General features: G+C 41.2%; 1 protein-coding gene across 3 annotated transcripts in view; it reads right to left on the reverse strand.

The window, feature by feature from the left end:
* Window positions 1-18,065, reverse strand: part of Nr2c2 (nuclear receptor subfamily 2 group C member 2) — an 88,205-nt gene that overhangs the window by 64,995 nt on the left and 5,145 nt on the right. The window contains exon 1 of one of the 3 annotated variants that reach the window (XM_029557051.1): window positions 3,498-3,572. The exons of 1 other annotated variant lie outside the window; for it this stretch is intronic. In XM_029557051.1, coding sequence (XP_029412911.1) covers window positions 3,498-3,557 — 60 coding nt within the window. In that variant the 5' untranslated portion in view covers window positions 3,558-3,572. Of the gene's footprint in view, window positions 1-3,497; window positions 3,584-18,065 lie in introns of those variants that run through there. One more of the 3 variants, XM_029557048.1, reaches the window with a different exon arrangement.

Here is an 18,065-nt window from a genome sequence, read left to right on the forward strand (position 1 = left end):
ATACCATAAAGATGTATAATTTTGTGCCAAGAAAAGAAAAAAAATTCATCAAAGGACATTATTGAGAGAATGAAAGGCAACCCATAAAACAGGAGCCAAATTTGCAAATCATCTATAAGGATTTAATCAAAACCAAAACACGGGCAAAGAATTTGAATAGGAATTCACCAAAAATAATATACAGATGGCCAAATAAACACATGAAAAGCTACCAGACATGACTAACCATTAGAGAAATGCAAATCAAAATCAGTTAGATACCACAACACAAGTATTAGGACGACATGTATCAAAATGCAAGACACAACAGAAAAGTGCAACTGAGAACGTGAAGAAACTCTTCAGCTCTTGGTGGGAATGGAAAAAGGTGTGATTACTGTGGAAAACAGTAAGGTGTCTCTGAATTTCAGCATGGAAATACCATGTGGTTCAGCAATCTCATTTCTAGGTTATCTATGTGAAAGAAATGAAAGCAGGAACCCATGTTCCGACATCCACATTCACAGCAGGATTACAGGAATCAAGATATGAGAGCAAGCAACCCAAGTGTCCATCAATGAACAAACAAAACATGGTAGGTGGTTAGAATAGAACATTATTCTATGTTAAAAACAAGGAAATCTGACACATGCTACAATGGACATTATGCTGCATGAAATAAGCCAGATACAAAATGATAAAGATTCCTTTTCTGTGAGGTACCCAGAGTAATTGAATTCACAGAGACATAACAAGTTACTAGGCAGCATAAAATCATGAGGGATGAGTAGTAAGTATTTAATTCAGGCAAAGTTTCTGTTTGGGAAAATGAAAAAGTTCTGGAAATGGGCGGTACACAACAATGTGAATGCATTTAGTGCCACTGAGCTGCACTCTTGACGATGGTTTGGATAGTATATTTTAGTCTATTTACTCCAATAGAAAATGGTTAAAATGACAGAATTTTTTTCTGAGTGTGACAGGGCCTCTTATGTAGCCCTGGAAAACCTGAAACTTGCTATGTAGATCAGGCTGACTTTGAACTCATAGAAATCCTGCCCGTCTCTGCCTCCCAAGTGCTGGGATTAAAAGTGTGTACCATCAAAACTGGCTTAAGAGTCATTATTATTTTAAGCCTCTTATGTGCATGAGTTTATGTGTACCATGTTGAGTGTATGTGTCTGTGGAGGCCAGTGGGAGCCAGATCCCCAGGAACTCAAGTTATAGGTGGTTATGAGCTATCTGATGTAGATGCTGGGAACTGAATTCAGGTCCTCTGAAAGAAGAGTAAGCACTCTTAATAGCTGAGTCATCTCTCTAGCCGCTAATATGAAAATCTTAAGTTCTGTGTGTATATTTCATCACAATTAAAGAAAAAAACTATCAAAAAAAAGACATTTTTTAAACCTACCAAATCAAAAAGTAACAGGGCAAAGATATTTTTGCAAGCAGAAGTTAAATACCAGAAGAAATCAAATTTAGGGGTAAGAACAGGGTGGGCCTGGTTCAGAAGCTTACTGTTTGCTATTTTAAGCCTAACGTAATATTGGCCTATACCTACCTGTGTGTATGTACTTTGAAAAGGAATGAAAACTTGTATGTACAGTTCATAAGAGGGTAGAGCTAATCAAATTTTGGGGCATTCCAAGACATGGAAATCTGATACTGAGGTGATGATGGCTTTTTCCCCTTTGAGGAGATGTCCTTGCCAATACTGACTTTTGTTTCAGAACTGGGAGAACTTTTTTAAAACATTCCCTTAAATGGATGCGTTAGTGTAGGTTTTCTGCAATGCAGATAAACTCTGATGATAAAAAAGCACAATGCAAGATTCTGGCTTTCTCCACAGATGCAGAGTAGCTATGAGGTTCCACCCCAGCTAAGGAGCAGTTGATGGCTGCTGAAAAGTCATTTTCTTAGGGGTGTGGCTGCTGCCAGGCTGCCCATGCTGCCTGGGTGGACAGCCCCATACCCACGTAGGCAACATTAACTGGAGTCAGTGGGTTGTAAAAAGAAGTGGAGGAGTACATGAAGGTGGTTGTGGTGGGGTGACTATGATCAAGATACACTGTATAGGTACATGAAATTATATTCTCTTATCAGTTAATCACTATTTGCTGGGGAAAGGATTAGTTAACTATCATTGCCTTAAAGTTAATGATAGAAAAATCTGAAAAACCTGCTCTTCATTTTTACTGGTTTGAAGTGGCATGAGTATAGTTTTGATTAAAAAAAAAATTCAAGGCTAGGGAGACGGTTCAGTGAGTGAAGTACTGCCAAGCAAACCTGAGGGCCTGAGTTCAGATCCCCAGAACCCATAAAAAGGGTTAAGATGAGCCTGCAACCTCAGCACAGTGTGGCAGCCAGGCAGATCCCAGGCTAGCCAGTCTAGCTCAAACAGGGAGCTCTGGGTTCAGTGAGACCCTGTCACAAAAATAAGGGGACGAGTAATAGAGGAAGACACCTGCCACTGACTTGACATTCACACGCATGTGCACAGCTGAGCACGCATGTGTCTTATCTTTGAATGTCTGTTCTTTGGCAAATTTGTCTTTGTCTCAGAAATATGACTGAAAAATGATTTTTCCTATTTTCAAAAAATTGAAAATCTGATTTCTTCTAAGGGTACCTGCTTATAGTATGACCCAGGGAGGTTTAGAAAAAGTGAAAAGACCTGAGTGAGAATCTCAGCTCTGCTACAGCAAGCTCTTGGCTTATTACTTAGGTCTTTGAGCCTTGATTTTCTCAATTTCTAAAATGGAAACAACAGTACCAATCTCAAAAGGTTATTGTGAGGGTGAAAGCCCTTGCAGTCTGATCCAGAGTGAATATTCAAAGTATGTTATAGGTGATGATAGATTAACTCTGCTTTTCAAGGCCTGACCCTGACTATACCGTTTTAGACCTGGTGTACATACCAAGTTGTTTAATGCCTCAGCCCCTTTCCCTAAGTATCTTCATGGTAACCTTCCCCCCAGGCTCTCACAAAATTCCCCACTCCACTTACCTAAGTCTGCATGATAAATGCTTGGCAGGCATGTACCTCCTACCTCACATGGTGTTCTGCTTCTCAACCTGCTTATAATTACTCCTTAACTAGGCCTAGTGAGCAGTATAGGTAATCACATTCACCTCTACATTTCAGCAGTAAGGACAATGGTAGGTGGCTAACAGCTGTTTAATTCACAAAATAATCTGGCCTTCTACCAGTTCTAACAAGGTATCAAGTGTGAGAAACCAAGAGCCTTGGAGTTAAAAGCAGTGCACTGTAAGAATCAGATTCTGTTGGCTTTGGGCTCAAGGCAAAATTTCAAGTCACTTTATGGCATACAGCTACCTTATCAATCCATGCACAGAAATCTTATCCAGAGTCAGGCTTGCCATTTTTATTTTGCTTCTGCTTTGGATCTGGATCATATGCTGACTTCCTTGGGACTGTTTTGAAACCACACAGCACACTGATTTCTACCCTTTCAAAAACAAGGGTGCCAGCTAGTGTGCTAGCCCCTGTCACTCACCTCAGCCACCTGCTGGGTCCCCACTCTGTGCTGAACCAGCCCCTCCATATTTGTAGCCATGGTGAAGCAAGATCATTAGAGAACCTGTTTGGAAAGATGCAGCAACTTCTATCAGGTGGGGAGAAACCAGGCTACTTGAAAAAGATTCTCATCAAAATTCATCTTGCACACTGTCTGACATGGGCTGCCTTCCATGGAAGACAGAGCCAGCGGAGTAAGCACATATAGGGATGTCACACATCAGCTTCTTCAAATTGAAGTACCCAAATTAATGTGCAAAGACATTTCAGTTGGGAAATAAAACTTCTCTTGGCATATATAAATGAAGATGAATCTGGAACCTTAATTATCAGATCTTGGTTTTAACAGTTTGGTTGACATCTCAAAGAGGTGGGAACTATCCACCTTTCTGGATAGCTCTCAGTCACACTGAGTAAGAAGGGAGCTATCTGAAAAAGGTGTAAGATCAACTTTGGATAGAGTGCTAGATTGCTATCAACTATACTTTTGTTACAAGTGGCAACATGAGAGCAAAACCCTGCCCAAGGACTTACACCTCATGGTTTGAAATGAAAAGCAAACAATTAGCCCAAAGAACAAGAAAGAATATGCTAATAAGAACAAGGTACCCATACATTTGCTAATTTATAATGAAGGACCCTAATTCAGTCCCCCTAGGCTAAAGACAATGAAATAAGTCCTCCAGGCCAAAGAACTGTACAAGGAAATAAAAATAAAAAAATAATTCTAAATGCTAAGAACAAGCTGAGCTGACCTTTTTCATGCTCCTTGCCCAAAGCTGGAAATCATCCCAGAAATTCCCCCCTACCTCTGCTTGGCACATAGCCTCCGCTTGTGACGTTACTGCCGCTTTCTCTCTAGTTTGTGGTCTTTGTCTTTAAAAGAAGCCTGTGAACTGGGCTCTGGGCTTCTGCCCTCCGAGTGAGGCAGGGGTCCGTTTTGCAAAACGTAATAAATCCTCATGCTTGTTGCATCTCCTGGTCTGAGGACTGAGTTATTGGGGAGTGGCCTCCTATGGACGTTGGATACCCCAAACTGGGGTTCCAACAATAAGACCCTATTGTTTAGAAAACCAGGTAAGTCAGCTTTCTGCTAATAGAAAAAAATATATTTGATGCCATCATTTGCAAAACTTGAGGAAGATCTTCTAATCCCAAAGAGTATGCTAGTCTCCTGAGTTAGAGACACTGAACACAGGCATTACTAAACAAAGAGGCTGTCATCTCCTCTGGTCACAAGACAGCTCCTCTGAATACTCCCTCAACACTTTCCAATAACTACTACAAAGAACTCAGGAGTCTAGTTGGGACCTAATTCTTGGACAGTTCATTATTAACTGAGCAGGTCGCAAGCTGAATAGGAAAACAAAGGTGTGACAGAATTTATGTTCAGGATTTGCATGTGTAATTTATCTGTGTCTAGTAAGCAAAAATGCATACACAGGTCACTTGCCTGCTTGGACTATTATGCAATGAATATGATTGTACAAAATATCTTTCTGTAATTTTCCTGCCTAAAGTACTATAAAGCACTGATCTCCACGTAGCTTTTTAACTCTGGTCATACTCTGTATCTTTCTATTCACTATCAGGCAGCTACTTCTTTTATTACCATTTCCTTTTGCATTATTTGCCAAAATGAGGTATGAATTTGTGGCTAAGAAAGATTTAGCTCCTGCAAAAACCTGCAACAGCAGGCTGGAGAGATGGCACAGCGGTTAAGAACACTGTTCTTGCAGAAGACCTGGGTTCGAATCCCAGCACCCACATGGCAGCTAACAACTGTACAACTGTCCGTAACTCCAGTTCCAGGGGATCCGACAGCCTCTTCAGTCCTCTGCTAGCATTGCACGACATGGGCGCACTTACCTACATGCAGGCAATACACTCATACACATTTAAAAAACAAACAAACAAACAAAAAACAACAACAACAAACCTGTAATAGCAGGTAGTGCACCAACAGATCCAATGTCACCAAGTCATAAACAACAGTAGCTTGCCTTCATGTAACGTGAACGCAGACTATTTCTGAAGCTGTGGAATAGTGCTTTAGTCACTCTTTGTTTTTGGTTTTTTGGAGGAGGGAGGGTTCAGACAGGCTTTCCCTGAAACCCCAGCTGGCCTGGAACTTACTATGTAGACAAGGCTGGCCTCAGTCTCACAGAGAGCCACCTACCTCCTGAGTTCTGGGATTAAAGGTGTGTGCCACTACATCTGGCTATTTACTCCTTTTATTCTAAGTAAAAGGGGGTAAGGTGCTGGGGACCAAATCTAGTGTCTATACATGTTCTACCAGTGAGCTACATCACCAGGCTGCTTATTTTTTAACAAATAGGCAAAACCTTTGTTTTTAGAAGACAAAAACAAAACAGGGAAACACTTTGGTCTCTTGTCCTTGTGATAATTTTGTTCCAACTAAGAGAAAAAGAAAGAAAATGCATCACTTCAAAGATGTCCAAAAAATGGATCAACCATTAAAACACATGGAAGTCTAGACTTAGTACATGTCTTTTTTTTTTTTTTCCTGTCTTTTTGAGATAAGGTCTCTCTGTAGTCCTAGTTGGCCTGGAACTCATTTTGTAGACCAGACTGGCTTTGAACTCATAGAGATCAGCCTACCTCTGCCTCCCAAGTGCTGGGATTAAAGGCGTGCACCACCATGCCCGGCCATAGACTTGTAATCCTCACAACAGAAAAAAACAAACTCTGAAGAAGTGAATGGATAGCCAGTGGGTATTATATTGTAAGAATTAAAATCCAAACATATAGCTACAACCAAGCATCAGTGTTAGATATTATCAGTGTTTGTGTGCTACTGTAGTTTGAGTAAGAAATAAGGAAATTTAAGTGATTACTGAAATATTAGTAGAGAAACCATACTGAATTGCACAGAAATAACAGAATACTAAAAAGGCTCATCTTTCCATGGGGTTTCCTGAAAAGAGTGGCTTGATCTTACAGATAAGTGAATTTCAGGCTTAGTAACTCAGAAAACTTACTGTCATCAATCACTTTATGGCTTTCTTTTTAGTTTTGTATTGCTGGGGATAGACAAGTACTCCTTTACTGAGCTTCACCCCAGCCTGAATCACTATAAAAATCCTCAGGGCCAATCAACCTCAGATGGTTTGAGTCCCAAGATAATTATAATAACCAGTAACTGTACATATGAAGTCACAGAGAAGTAGTAAACCTGTTAGTCTTAGCAAAGCTAGGTACCCTAGATGTCAGTCATTTGTCGACTGTGGAAGTTTATTGTGTCTATGTATTTTTCCTCATTCTGTTTCATCTGTTTACTTTCTTTAAGGTGTCTTGATGAACAGAGGATGATAATGTTGAACATATCAGAAGACATTTTGTTAGACAAGTTCTCACTATGTAGCCCTGGCTGGCCTGGAATTTGCTATGTAGACCAGGCTAGCCTTGAACTGACAGAGATCCACTTGCCTCTGCAGAGTGCTGGGATTAAAGGTGTGCACCACTACACCAGGTCTGAATGTATTTTGGCAGTTTGTATGTGTATGTATGTGGGGTGCATACATATCATGGCATACATGTAGAGGTCAAAGGACAATTTTGCAGTTGGTTCTCTCCTTCCACCTTTTCATGGGTTCCAAGAATTGAATTCAGATGGTCAGGTTTGCTTGGCGAGCGATCATCCATTGAGCCATCACACTGGCCCCGACAGTTTGTATTTTTGCTTTTTTTTTTGGTCTTTTTGAGACAGGGTCTCCCTGTAGCCCTAGCTGGCCTGGATCTCAGAGATTCACCTGCCTCTACCTCCCAAGTGCTGGAACTAAAGGCTTGCAACACCATGTCTGGCTGCATTTTTGTTTTAAGGACACTCTATTCTTCCCTGGGATTATAAATAGCACCTTTTTTATTATTAATGCTAATGAGTGTTGCCCCTCATTACATTTAAGCCCTTAATCCATCTGTGCATTGGTTTTTGAGTTTGGTGAGGCATTGACATCAATTTTGCAACACCATGCACCGAACCAGCCATTCTTCTCATCATTCATCTACGATGTCATCTCTGCGCGCTCTCTCTCTCTCTCTCTCTCTCTCTCTCTCTCTCTCTCTCTCTCTCTCCCCTTTCCCCCTCACTACTCTCCACCAGTTCTCTTTTCATCTCCTTTCCACTGGCTATTTATCTTTCTGTTTGACGCCAACATTGTTTCATTATATCAGCTTTATAGTCCTTCTATAATAGAATGAACACCCTTGCCAACTTCCTGGACTATCTCTTGAATTCCTGTTAATTCTTGATCTCAGTGATGGTTTCCTACCTCCCAAGCAGCTTCAGCCAGCAACCCCTGCTTAAAAATAAGAATGGGGCTGGAGAGATGGTTCAGTGATTGCTTGTTGTTCTTGTAGAAAACCTGGGTTCAATTCCCAACATCAATATGGTGGCTCACAACTACCTGTGATTCCATTTTTAAGGAATCCAACAACTTCTTCTGGCCTTTGAAGGCACATATGGTACATACATCCTGGCACACACATTAAAAGAAAGTTTAAAAAAGAGAGAGAAGGAATTATGTCCTGTGCTGGATAGCTTTAGTGTCAACTTGACACACCTGGGTTGAGGGAGCCTCAATTGGGGAATTTCCTCTATTGGACTGGCCTGTGGCCATGTCTGTGAGGCATCTTCTTGATTGTTGTGTGATGTGGGAGGGCCCAGTCCACTGTGGGTGGTGCCACCCCTGGGCAGGTGGGCCTGTGTTGCATAAGAAAGTAGGCTGAGCAGGGGCCAGAGGAGCAAGTCAGTAAGCAGTGGCCTGTGCTCCAGCTCCTGCTTCCGGGTTCCTGACCTGAGTTCCTACCTTGGGCTCCCTGATGAACTTCAACCTGGGAGATGTAAGCTGAATAAACCGTTTCCTCCCCAAGTTGGCATTGGTCAGAGTGTTTTGTCACAGCAATGGGGAAACAAACTAGGACATGTGGCTTCTGGAAAGACAAGCTTAAACAAGGGAGAGAAATTGAGGAACTGACAGAGAAACTGCAGGAACAGGTGCTTTTGGCATAAAGATTTATATTCAACTAGAGCAGACAAGTGAGAGGTGGTCTCAAAAAATACTTTTCATTATGTTTGAAAATATGTCATGCCAGGTGTGGTGGCACATGCCTTTAATCCCAGCTACAGGTAGAGGGCTACAGAGAGACCTTGTCTCTGAAAGACCAAAAAAACAAAAAAACAAAAAAAAGGGGAAGAGAATATGTTGTCATAAACCAAATCCTATCTTCCTGTATAAATGATAGAGCTCTATCCTTATAAGACATCACAATCTAAAAAGTTAAGTAAAATAAAACCCCAAGTGATATCAGGAAGGATGTGGGCACATTCAACTCAGCACTCCTGGAATAAGGGTAAGGTGGGAAGACTCACCTGAAATGTCTCACTGCTATGCAGCCATAGGATATCCCACAGAAAGGTCAGAGCTCTTGGGGCAGAGTATGGGGCAACAGCTTAATTAGAGAGCATTGCCCTTCCCAGAAGGATAAGCTCCAAAGACCAGTGGTAGCTTGAAAACTCATAGCCACTAACTTCATAACTGAGCTCTGGGGAAAAAAACAAAAAAACAAAAAACCACAACCAACCAAAACCACAAACTATCATTTTGATACAATAAAGAAATGAGCTTTCAGGGCCCTGGGAGGACTGAAGTATAGCTCAGGGGTAGAGTGCCTACAAGTGTAAGGCCCTGGGTTTGACCCCTAGGACCAAAAAGGAAGGAATAAAGACAACCTTCTTAGCAGGGTGTGGTGGCGCACACCTTTAATCCCAGCAGAGGCAGAGGCAGACAGATCTCTGTGAGTTCAAGGCCAGCCTGGTCTATGTAGTGAGTTCTAGGCCAGCTGGGGCTACAGGGAGACCCTGTCCCAAAAAGACAAAAAGAAAAAAAAAAGAAAAACAACCTTCTTGTCTGGTGGAGCCAAGCTCCACAACACTGATAGTAACTAATAGGTGGCACTGTATTAATAAACACCATGGAAAGCACACAACTTCCTATAAAAACCTAAACCTTAAAGGCTAAAGATGACCGACTTAGCTAGGTAATCTTCAAAGACTGCACCCACAGTTATGTTGATGGAAGAGAACTTAACTAGTTGCCAAAAGAGCTGTAAAGACATAGTATCATAAATAAAACACTGCTACAGCATACCTTCCTCTAGTAGTTTTAAACTAATTAAGTCAAACTAGCTCCACCAATCCTTATTAACTGCTATGACCAGGCAATGAGCTGAAGGTTGGAAATTAGTAACAAAATAAAGAGAAAGTTCCTTGATGAACTTGATACAATTTAAAGGCTACTGTGAGTACCTCAACCTAGAAGTAAGTCCCTCTGCCTAGAGAGCCAAAGAAAGTCTTCAAGAGGGGCTGGTGAGATAGCTCAGTGTATAAAGGTGCTTGCCCTCTAGGCTGACAACCAGAGTTCAATCCCTAGGATCCACATGGCGGAAGGAGAGACTCAACACCCTTCCCACAAGTTGTTCTCTATATCCATGCCCTTCCTCCTCTGTACTCACACACACAAAATAAATGCATTTTTCAATCTTAGATATTTAAAATGGGTTTTAAAGGAAGTGGAGATTTACCAATCAAAGGGAGGGAAAATAGAATGTGCTAGGCAGAGAGATAGTTCATAAGCAACTGGCAGGTCTGACATGGAATGGGGTATTTGAGGAAGAGCAGTCAATGTGCTGAGAACTGTGGGAGAGGTCAGAGGATGACACTATAGATACTGGAGCACCATCAGTAGTTTGGCATAATCATATCTGATCTTACAAAAAAACAATGTTTGGATAAGCAGGGTGGAGGTGATAAGAAAAAGGAAATACTGTAGATGGGGGCCAGTGAGGAATGGATGACAGAGTAAGTCCAAAGATGAAGATTCTTAAATTTAACTCTAACAAGCTTATCCTGATGGTACACGAATGACAGCAGGGCAAAGTATACAAAACCTATACTGCAGATCACAGGATGACACACGCACAGATCAAATCTTCCTGGCTCTCAAGAATGACAGCTGATGAGACCTTATCTTCAGTTAACACAGTGACAGGAACTCTTATTGGGAGCACCTGGTCTCAGCAGTAGGGCAGTGAAGCTATGCCCCTAAGGGATAAGGAAACCATCCTCAGTAACAGGAACCTGTCTTTTCACATCAACTGATTCAAAGGACCCATACTTAAATACTGCATAGCCCCAAACTACACAACATTCAAAGTAGCTACTGTCCTGAACAAGTCTATTGGGTACTAAGTCTTAGGCACCAAGCTGATCTAACACTGACCATAAAAGAGTACTGTGTAAATTAGTTCTGAGATATATATGTACTGGGCCTAGAACTCACAACATAGCACAGCTACTGTTTTTTGAAGGTGCTGTTTTTACTGTCTCAAAAAAAATAAAAATAAACTGAAGGCAGAGGAAACTAAAGCTGTAAAATGTGCCTTAAGATCTACCTGAGACTGAGATTAGCTCTATACATATTCTACCAACACACCAACAAGCCGTTTGTAATACACACTGGCCAATTCAACAAATATTTAAAAATAAATCATTATCTAATAGCCATTTACAAAATACTACTGGATATTCTTTTCTTGATATAGTTTAATTATGATTTAATTGTCAGAAGCCTATTTATACTCAGGGGAAAATAAAAATTAAAAATCTGGATGGCTGGGAGCTGGAGAGATGGCTCAGTGATTAAGAACACTTACTGCTCTTTTCAGAAGACCTGGGTTCAGTTCTCAGTGCCCACATGGCATCTACCACCCATCCTTCACTCCGGTTCCAGGAGATCCTATACCCTCTTCTGACCTATTTGGGCACTAGGCATGCACACGGTGCCCTTACATACACATACAAGCAGGTAAACACTCATACACATACTATCTTAAGAGAATAAAATAGAGCCCCAGACTAAAAGTCACAGAGTAGAACTTGAAAGAAAAAAAAGAAAAAAAAGAATCAAGGTTTAACATGATATGAATGTTCATTGACAGATGCTCCCTGGATACCTGTAAGGCCAAGTTTGGGCCCACACATCAAAGTCCTGCCAGTTTTTAGACTCAAAGATTACTTAGCTTTTTGGTCATGTGATTTCATGCCCATCATGCCCATCCATAGGAAACTTCTTTCTTCCAGTAAGGAAGGGGAGCAATGGCATTTATGTGCTGGGGGTAGGAAGGGGACAAGAAGTAGACAGCAGGGCAAAGGAGCAGCTTTCACAGTCACGGGGTTCCTGTGCAGTATTTCGGGCACCCTAACAGTTTTCTGTGTGGAGACTGCTCCTATAAAACCCTTGCACACTGTGGGTGACTTCCTCATCCTACCTTGGGTCCAAGCGTAATGGCATGTGGACTCTTCTTGCATTAATGTGATAATGTGAGTCAGGGGTACACAGCTGGGAAAAGTGGGGCAGATTTCTGGGACCTATGATGAACTGGTTTTGTTGTCAAGCTAGGCATTGATTTGAATCTTCAGCATATTTTCTGAGTATGATGCCTGAGCTCCAACAATAAGGATGGGAAAAACAGCCTCACAAGTTAACTTGTTTAAAGGATATGCAAAGGTCCAACTTCTATGTCTGACTCTGAAAATCACAACATTCCCTCTAAATCACAGAGCTCTTCAAAATAACTTTCTAAGAAAAATGAAGCCAAGGAAGCAAAATCACTAACAGAACATCAATTAGTTCGGGACCAGACCATTATAGTAGCTACTCATACAGTCGCTAATTGCAAAGTATGTCCGTTATGCTTCAGTAATGCTGACAAAATTTTCTCATGTGGCTCTACCATGACAAGGTTTTAGGAACTCAAACAGTTTTAATGTTTTAACTACACAGTAATTGCACTGACCAAAATAGGACAGAGAACAGCGAGGATAATTTTTACAACCCATTTTTTTTTTAATTTGACTTTTATCTGCATTTATTTTATGCTCAATTTATTCCCATGCCATAAGTTTCTTCAGTTTCTTTTGGGATATTTTTCTTTTGTGCAACTTCCTCTTCAGGCTTAGGAACAATTTGTTCCTTTTCAGTGAGGATCATTTCTATGTGGCAGGGGGAACTCATGTATGGGTTAGTCCAACCATGAGCTCTGTTAAGTTCTGTTAAGTTAGGCAGCACATCTTGGATGATTTGTTCACCTGATATGCTCAATGATGAGTGTCTACATCTAAGCCCTTAAGTTCAGCATTACTCCCTGCATTTTAAAACATGTGCAGCAAAAATTCAGTACTCTTTCTGGGCCACTGATCTTGTGTCCAGCCCAACTGTTTGACCTGAGCACATCTACCAACTCCACCATTACACCACCAAACAGCACACACTGCTTCTTCAAAGTGATGTCTTTCAGATACTTGGTGGCTTTTTGGATATGCATACCCTTGATGGCCTGGGAAGTTTCATGTGTATTCTTAAAGTGAACATAAAGTTTGGAATCTCTTGATCTGCATGATTTTATAGGGTCTTCTGTGAGAACAGCAAACCATTTTTACAGGGTCACCCCAGGCTGCTTACCCGAAGAGACCTGTAAGTAAAGTTTTTAACTGAATAATAACATGCAAATTCAAAAGTGCCCAAACTGCAAAGAGTGTGATGAATAGCCACTAACAGAACACAGAGGTAAAGACCAATCAGATCAAACTGTTAACAGGAGCCAGAAGTCTGATGTACCACCACTGTCATTAACTTTCCTTTCTTCCACTTTCTATTATCAGGAATTACGTTTGCTTTTTTTAAGTTCTAGGTAGTAATACTTTTTTGTGTTTGACTTCTTCTGTTCAACATGTTTTTGTGAAAACCACAGGTAAGCCATTTTCCTTTTATCTAGGATTCTAACGTGCAGCTATGCCATAACCTACTCCTCACAGCTGATGAGGAGAGATTGTTGCTAGCTGGAGGGCTTGGTGCTCTGGTGAATATTCTTATGCCTAATAACTGTTACCTTTATGTATCTGAATTAGTAGAACATTTCAGAAATGTCATTGTCCACTGTTCATTTTATGCAGAAGATCAAAATCAGGCCTTTGTAAATACAAGTTCTACCACTGACCTTCACCCCCAATTTCTTTTATTTTTCATTTATTTTTTAGCTTTTGGTTGAGACCACTATGTAGCCCAGGTTGGTTTCAAACTTGCCATCTTCCAGTCTCACATCTGAGGCAGGCCCCTCCCCGTTATGCCCCCAGATTTTTGTGTGTCTCTTATTTTACTGCCAACTATGAGGAGCTGAAGTATGCTGATGATTTCTTCTGTGGATGGTCACCATCTGCAACCCAGTGGAATCACTGACATTTCTGTCACAAACCAGAAGATGCAGGCAGGCACCACTACGCCCAGCTCAATCACTTTTTTTTTTCCTCAATAAGAGGCTATCTTGAACTTCAGAAAAGAAACATAAATTATGAATAATTTTCTTAGAAACCTTATACTGTATTAACTATACCAACAAACATTCTAATTATCAGCCTTTTCAGCTGATATATTACTTTGTGACACTTGCTTTTAGTCTTGGTAAAACAGGTGGTTTTTACAATTCCAAAGCATTCACCTAATAAACCTAGTAAAAAGCATTACTGTAAATTGGTTTACTTCCCATCTCTCTAGTACCCAGATGCCAGGGTATGGACCTGAATTACCCCTTAACACCCATGCCAAGATGCCCTGAGCTAAGCCTCTCTTGCCTCTGTGCATAAATAGCCCTTCCTCATGACTGTGAACTATAGTAGATGAACTGTGTTCCCAAGCTCTCCTTCCTTTAGGGAGAGAGCCTCTCCTTTTAAAAAACCTAGCTCTCAGGGAAACTGGAGGATGAAATATCCCTAGACCCTGTGGATACTTCCAAAAGTGACTCATTTCTGAAGCACAAACTAGCCTCTTAATGAGGATAAAAATAAGTGATTGAGCCAGGCATAGTGATGCCTGCCTGTGTGCAAACCCAGCACTGCATCTTCTAGTGTGTTACAGGAATGTGAATTAGTCCTCTGGGTTGCAGATGGTGATCATATACAGAAGAAAAAGTATTTAAGCTCCTCGTAGTTGGCAGTTAAGAGACATACTAAAATCTGGGGTGGGAGGGGGTGGTGGTACTGACATCAGCTGTGAGGCTGTGATGAGCTTCAAGACCACTTCCTACTTTGTTTTTCCAGACAGGGTCTCACTCTGAAATTCAGACTGGCCTGGAACTCATCATCTGGCCCAAGGTGGCCTTGTCTGCAGTCATTGGGGCAATACCCACCCTCCAAACTCAGTTTTAACTCCCTCTTTCCCTGGTTTAAATGGAGAATGTATAAACCTCAAAAAGGCTACTGAGTCAAGATTCTGTAGCCAAGTTTTTCTGCTCCACAGCCCAAGCTTCTTCCACATCACAAGATCACGTGACTCCTTGAGGCCATTAAAACTTCCCAACTTGGGCATGGCAGCACCCACTTGCCTATAGTCCCAGCTGCTCAGGGACTGACACAGGAGGATTCACTCACTGGAGGCCAGCAGTTAGAAGAAAGCCTAGGCAACATCTCAAACGGAACAAAAAATTCCAAAACTTCCTAGAACTCCTCTTACATAGTGAGGAGGCTATTGACATAGGGTTTTCTTCTTTCTCTGAAGGTGTGATTGACATAGGGCAGGCCAGGAGATAAATATAGAATAACTGAGAAAAACTGCAATTGTGTCTCAGTAAGCTGTGTCTTCCAACCATCGGACTGCTTTTTTGTGGTTAAATATCCTTTAAGCTGCAGTTAGGCGGCTGATACATCAGAACACAAAGTACCAGGGCACTTTCTCACAGTGTGTGCACCAACCAACAAACGCCCACATCCTCAAATGACCTGATGTTATTATAGCATCATCCATCATCCATACTGTGGTTTTGAAACCCCTAGCTTTTGGTGGACTTTTCTAAAGCTGGTCCACCATACTTTGGGAGGGGAAAAAGTCACCTTATTCTATGAATGTGATAATGGACCTCATAAATATTCACAAAAGCTTTTTTAAAATCCATAATATACAACCCACTGGGCTGTGCCCCACTTTGGGACAGCCTACTCCAATCTCATTTTGGAAGTGTTTGCTTTGCTTAGCTTAAACTCTTTATGTCTCCTAACTGAATTCCTTCCTTCAAGAAGACAAGAACTGAGATTACCATAACATGATTATGAAAACAAAACTCGGTGTCCACAAGCACGTTTTAAAGCAACAGACAAATAATCTTTAAAAATATTTTTATTGGATTTGTGAATTTATATAATGTTTTTTTTTGGTCATATTCAGAATCCCTCCCCACCATTTCCATCCATGTCCTCTTTTTTTTAAGGCCTATCATGTCTAATTTGTGTGCCCAAATCCCCTTGGGTATGGGTCCATTCCCCAGAGCCTGGTCAACCTACCAAGTGTGATACTGACTCTCCCTTTCCCAGCAACTATCAGCTGCGGCTGGGGCTTCCTACGCACTTCCTCCAACTTCTGCCTGGCTTGAGCTTACATTGGTCTTGTGCACACTGTCACAACTGCTGTGAATTCGTAAGAGTAACTGCCCTGCTGCCTGGAAAACTCCGTTTCCTTGTGATCATCCACCACCTCTACCTCTGGCTCTTACAATCTTTCAGCACAGAAAGTTCAACACAGAAAAAGAAACATTCACAATAATCCCAGAGCCTTCAGAGGGATACAGGTGTCCCATTTAGGGCTAACTAGGCACTCTGCAGAAAAGACAAGTAATTTAACGGTTTAAGACAATACTGCCTTTCATGAAAGTTTTTTTCTCAGTTACCCCAAGTTGATTTGTTCACAGAATCAAGAGTTGATTTGTTCACAGAATCAAGAGTTGAATGAGTGATACCCAAATCTCTTGAAGTTCAGCACAGAAAAAAGAAACATTCAAAAATAAAGAATTAAAACTGTGATTGCTTCTATTATTAAAAAGAGGGGCTGGAGAGATGGCTCAGTTATTTAAGAGCACTGTTACTGCTCTCAAAATTTAAAAAAAAATTTATTTTACATGTATGAGTGTTTTGCCTGTATATACACAACATGTATGCAGTGCCTGCAGAGGCCAGAAGGGGACACCTGATTTCCTGGAACTAGAGTTAAGGATGGTTGTGGGCTGCCATGTAGGTGCTAGGAATGGAACCTGGGTCCTCTGCAAGAGTAGTCAAAACCATCTCTCCAGTCTTGTGCTTACTGTTGCTAACCAGAATATGTAACTCCAGTTCTAGGAGACTTGACACCCTCTTCTGGTCTCCACAGTCACCAGGCAAGTATGTAGTACACTCATACACAGGCACAGAAAGCACTCATACATTTCTTTTTTGTGTGTATGAGTGTATTGCCTGCATACATGTAAGTGCACCCATGTCATGCAATGCTCACAGAGGTCAGAAGAGGGTGTACAGAGGTAAGAGGGTGTCAGATCCCTGGAACTGGAGTTTTGGACAGTTGTTAACCTACCATGTGGGTGCTGGGGATTGACCCCAGGTCCTCTGCAAGAGCAGTCAGTGCTCTTAACCGCTGAGCCATCTCTCTAGCCCCTAACTCATACATTAAAAAAAAAAAAAAGTATTATAAAAAAGATACTGTGCCGGCATGGTGGCACATGCCTTTAATCCCAGCAGTTGGGAGGTGGAGGCAGGCAGATCCCTGTAAGTTCCAGGTCAGCCTGGTCCAAAAAAAAAAAAAAAGGATACTGTAAGTTGTCTAATTTCAAATATTTGTATTATGGTTTTTTTTTTTTTCGGTTTAAGACAGGATCTCATGTAGCCAAGGGTGGCCTCATACCCACTATGAAGCTGTGAATCGAACCCAGGGCCTCTGCAGGCTCTTAACTGCTGAGTCATCTCTCCAACCCCCAAATACAAATTTTTTATATAATACCAGCCTTTTCAATGGAAGTCAAACATATACTTTGTAAAATTTGCTTTTAACTTTAGTATATAATTAAAGGGAGATTTTCAATAAATTCATTGCATCAATCCAATTTATCTTTGGAAAAATAAGCACCTAAAATGAATGGGTGCTGAATGAATCGAACTTCCTGCAAAGCCATTATTGGCTTCTTCCCTGATCTCTGACTTCCACCCCCTCCATGATAGATTTTTTTTTTAAAAAGACTAAAATCAGTGTGGTGGTACTTAATCCAATTACTCAGCAGGCAGAGGCAAGAGGATCATTATTAGTTTGAGGCCAGCCCGGTCTACACATCAAGCTGCAGGCCAGTGAAGCCTATGCCAGACTTGTCTCAAAAGACCAAACCAGGGGCTAGACAGATGGATGGCTCAGCACTGGCTGCTCTTGCAGAGGACCTGTGTTAGACTACCAGCACCCATGTGGCAGCAAACTATCTGCAACTCCAGTTCCAGGGGATCTGACACCCTCTTCTAACCTTCAAGGGCATTGCAGGACATGAGCGCACTTACATACATGCAGGCAATACACTCAATACACATAAAATAAAAATAATAAAATATTTTTTAAAAAAGACAAAAACCAAAAAAACTAGAACTTTTGATTTCAAGAAAACTGAGTACTTA

The sequence above is a fragment of the Nannospalax galili genome, unplaced genomic scaffold (genome assembly GCF_000622305.1).
Source record: "Nannospalax galili isolate Female #2095 unplaced genomic scaffold, S.galili_v1.0 scaffold406, whole genome shotgun sequence".
In the NCBI taxonomy this organism is placed as follows: Eukaryota; Metazoa; Chordata; class Mammalia; order Rodentia; family Spalacidae; genus Nannospalax; species Nannospalax galili.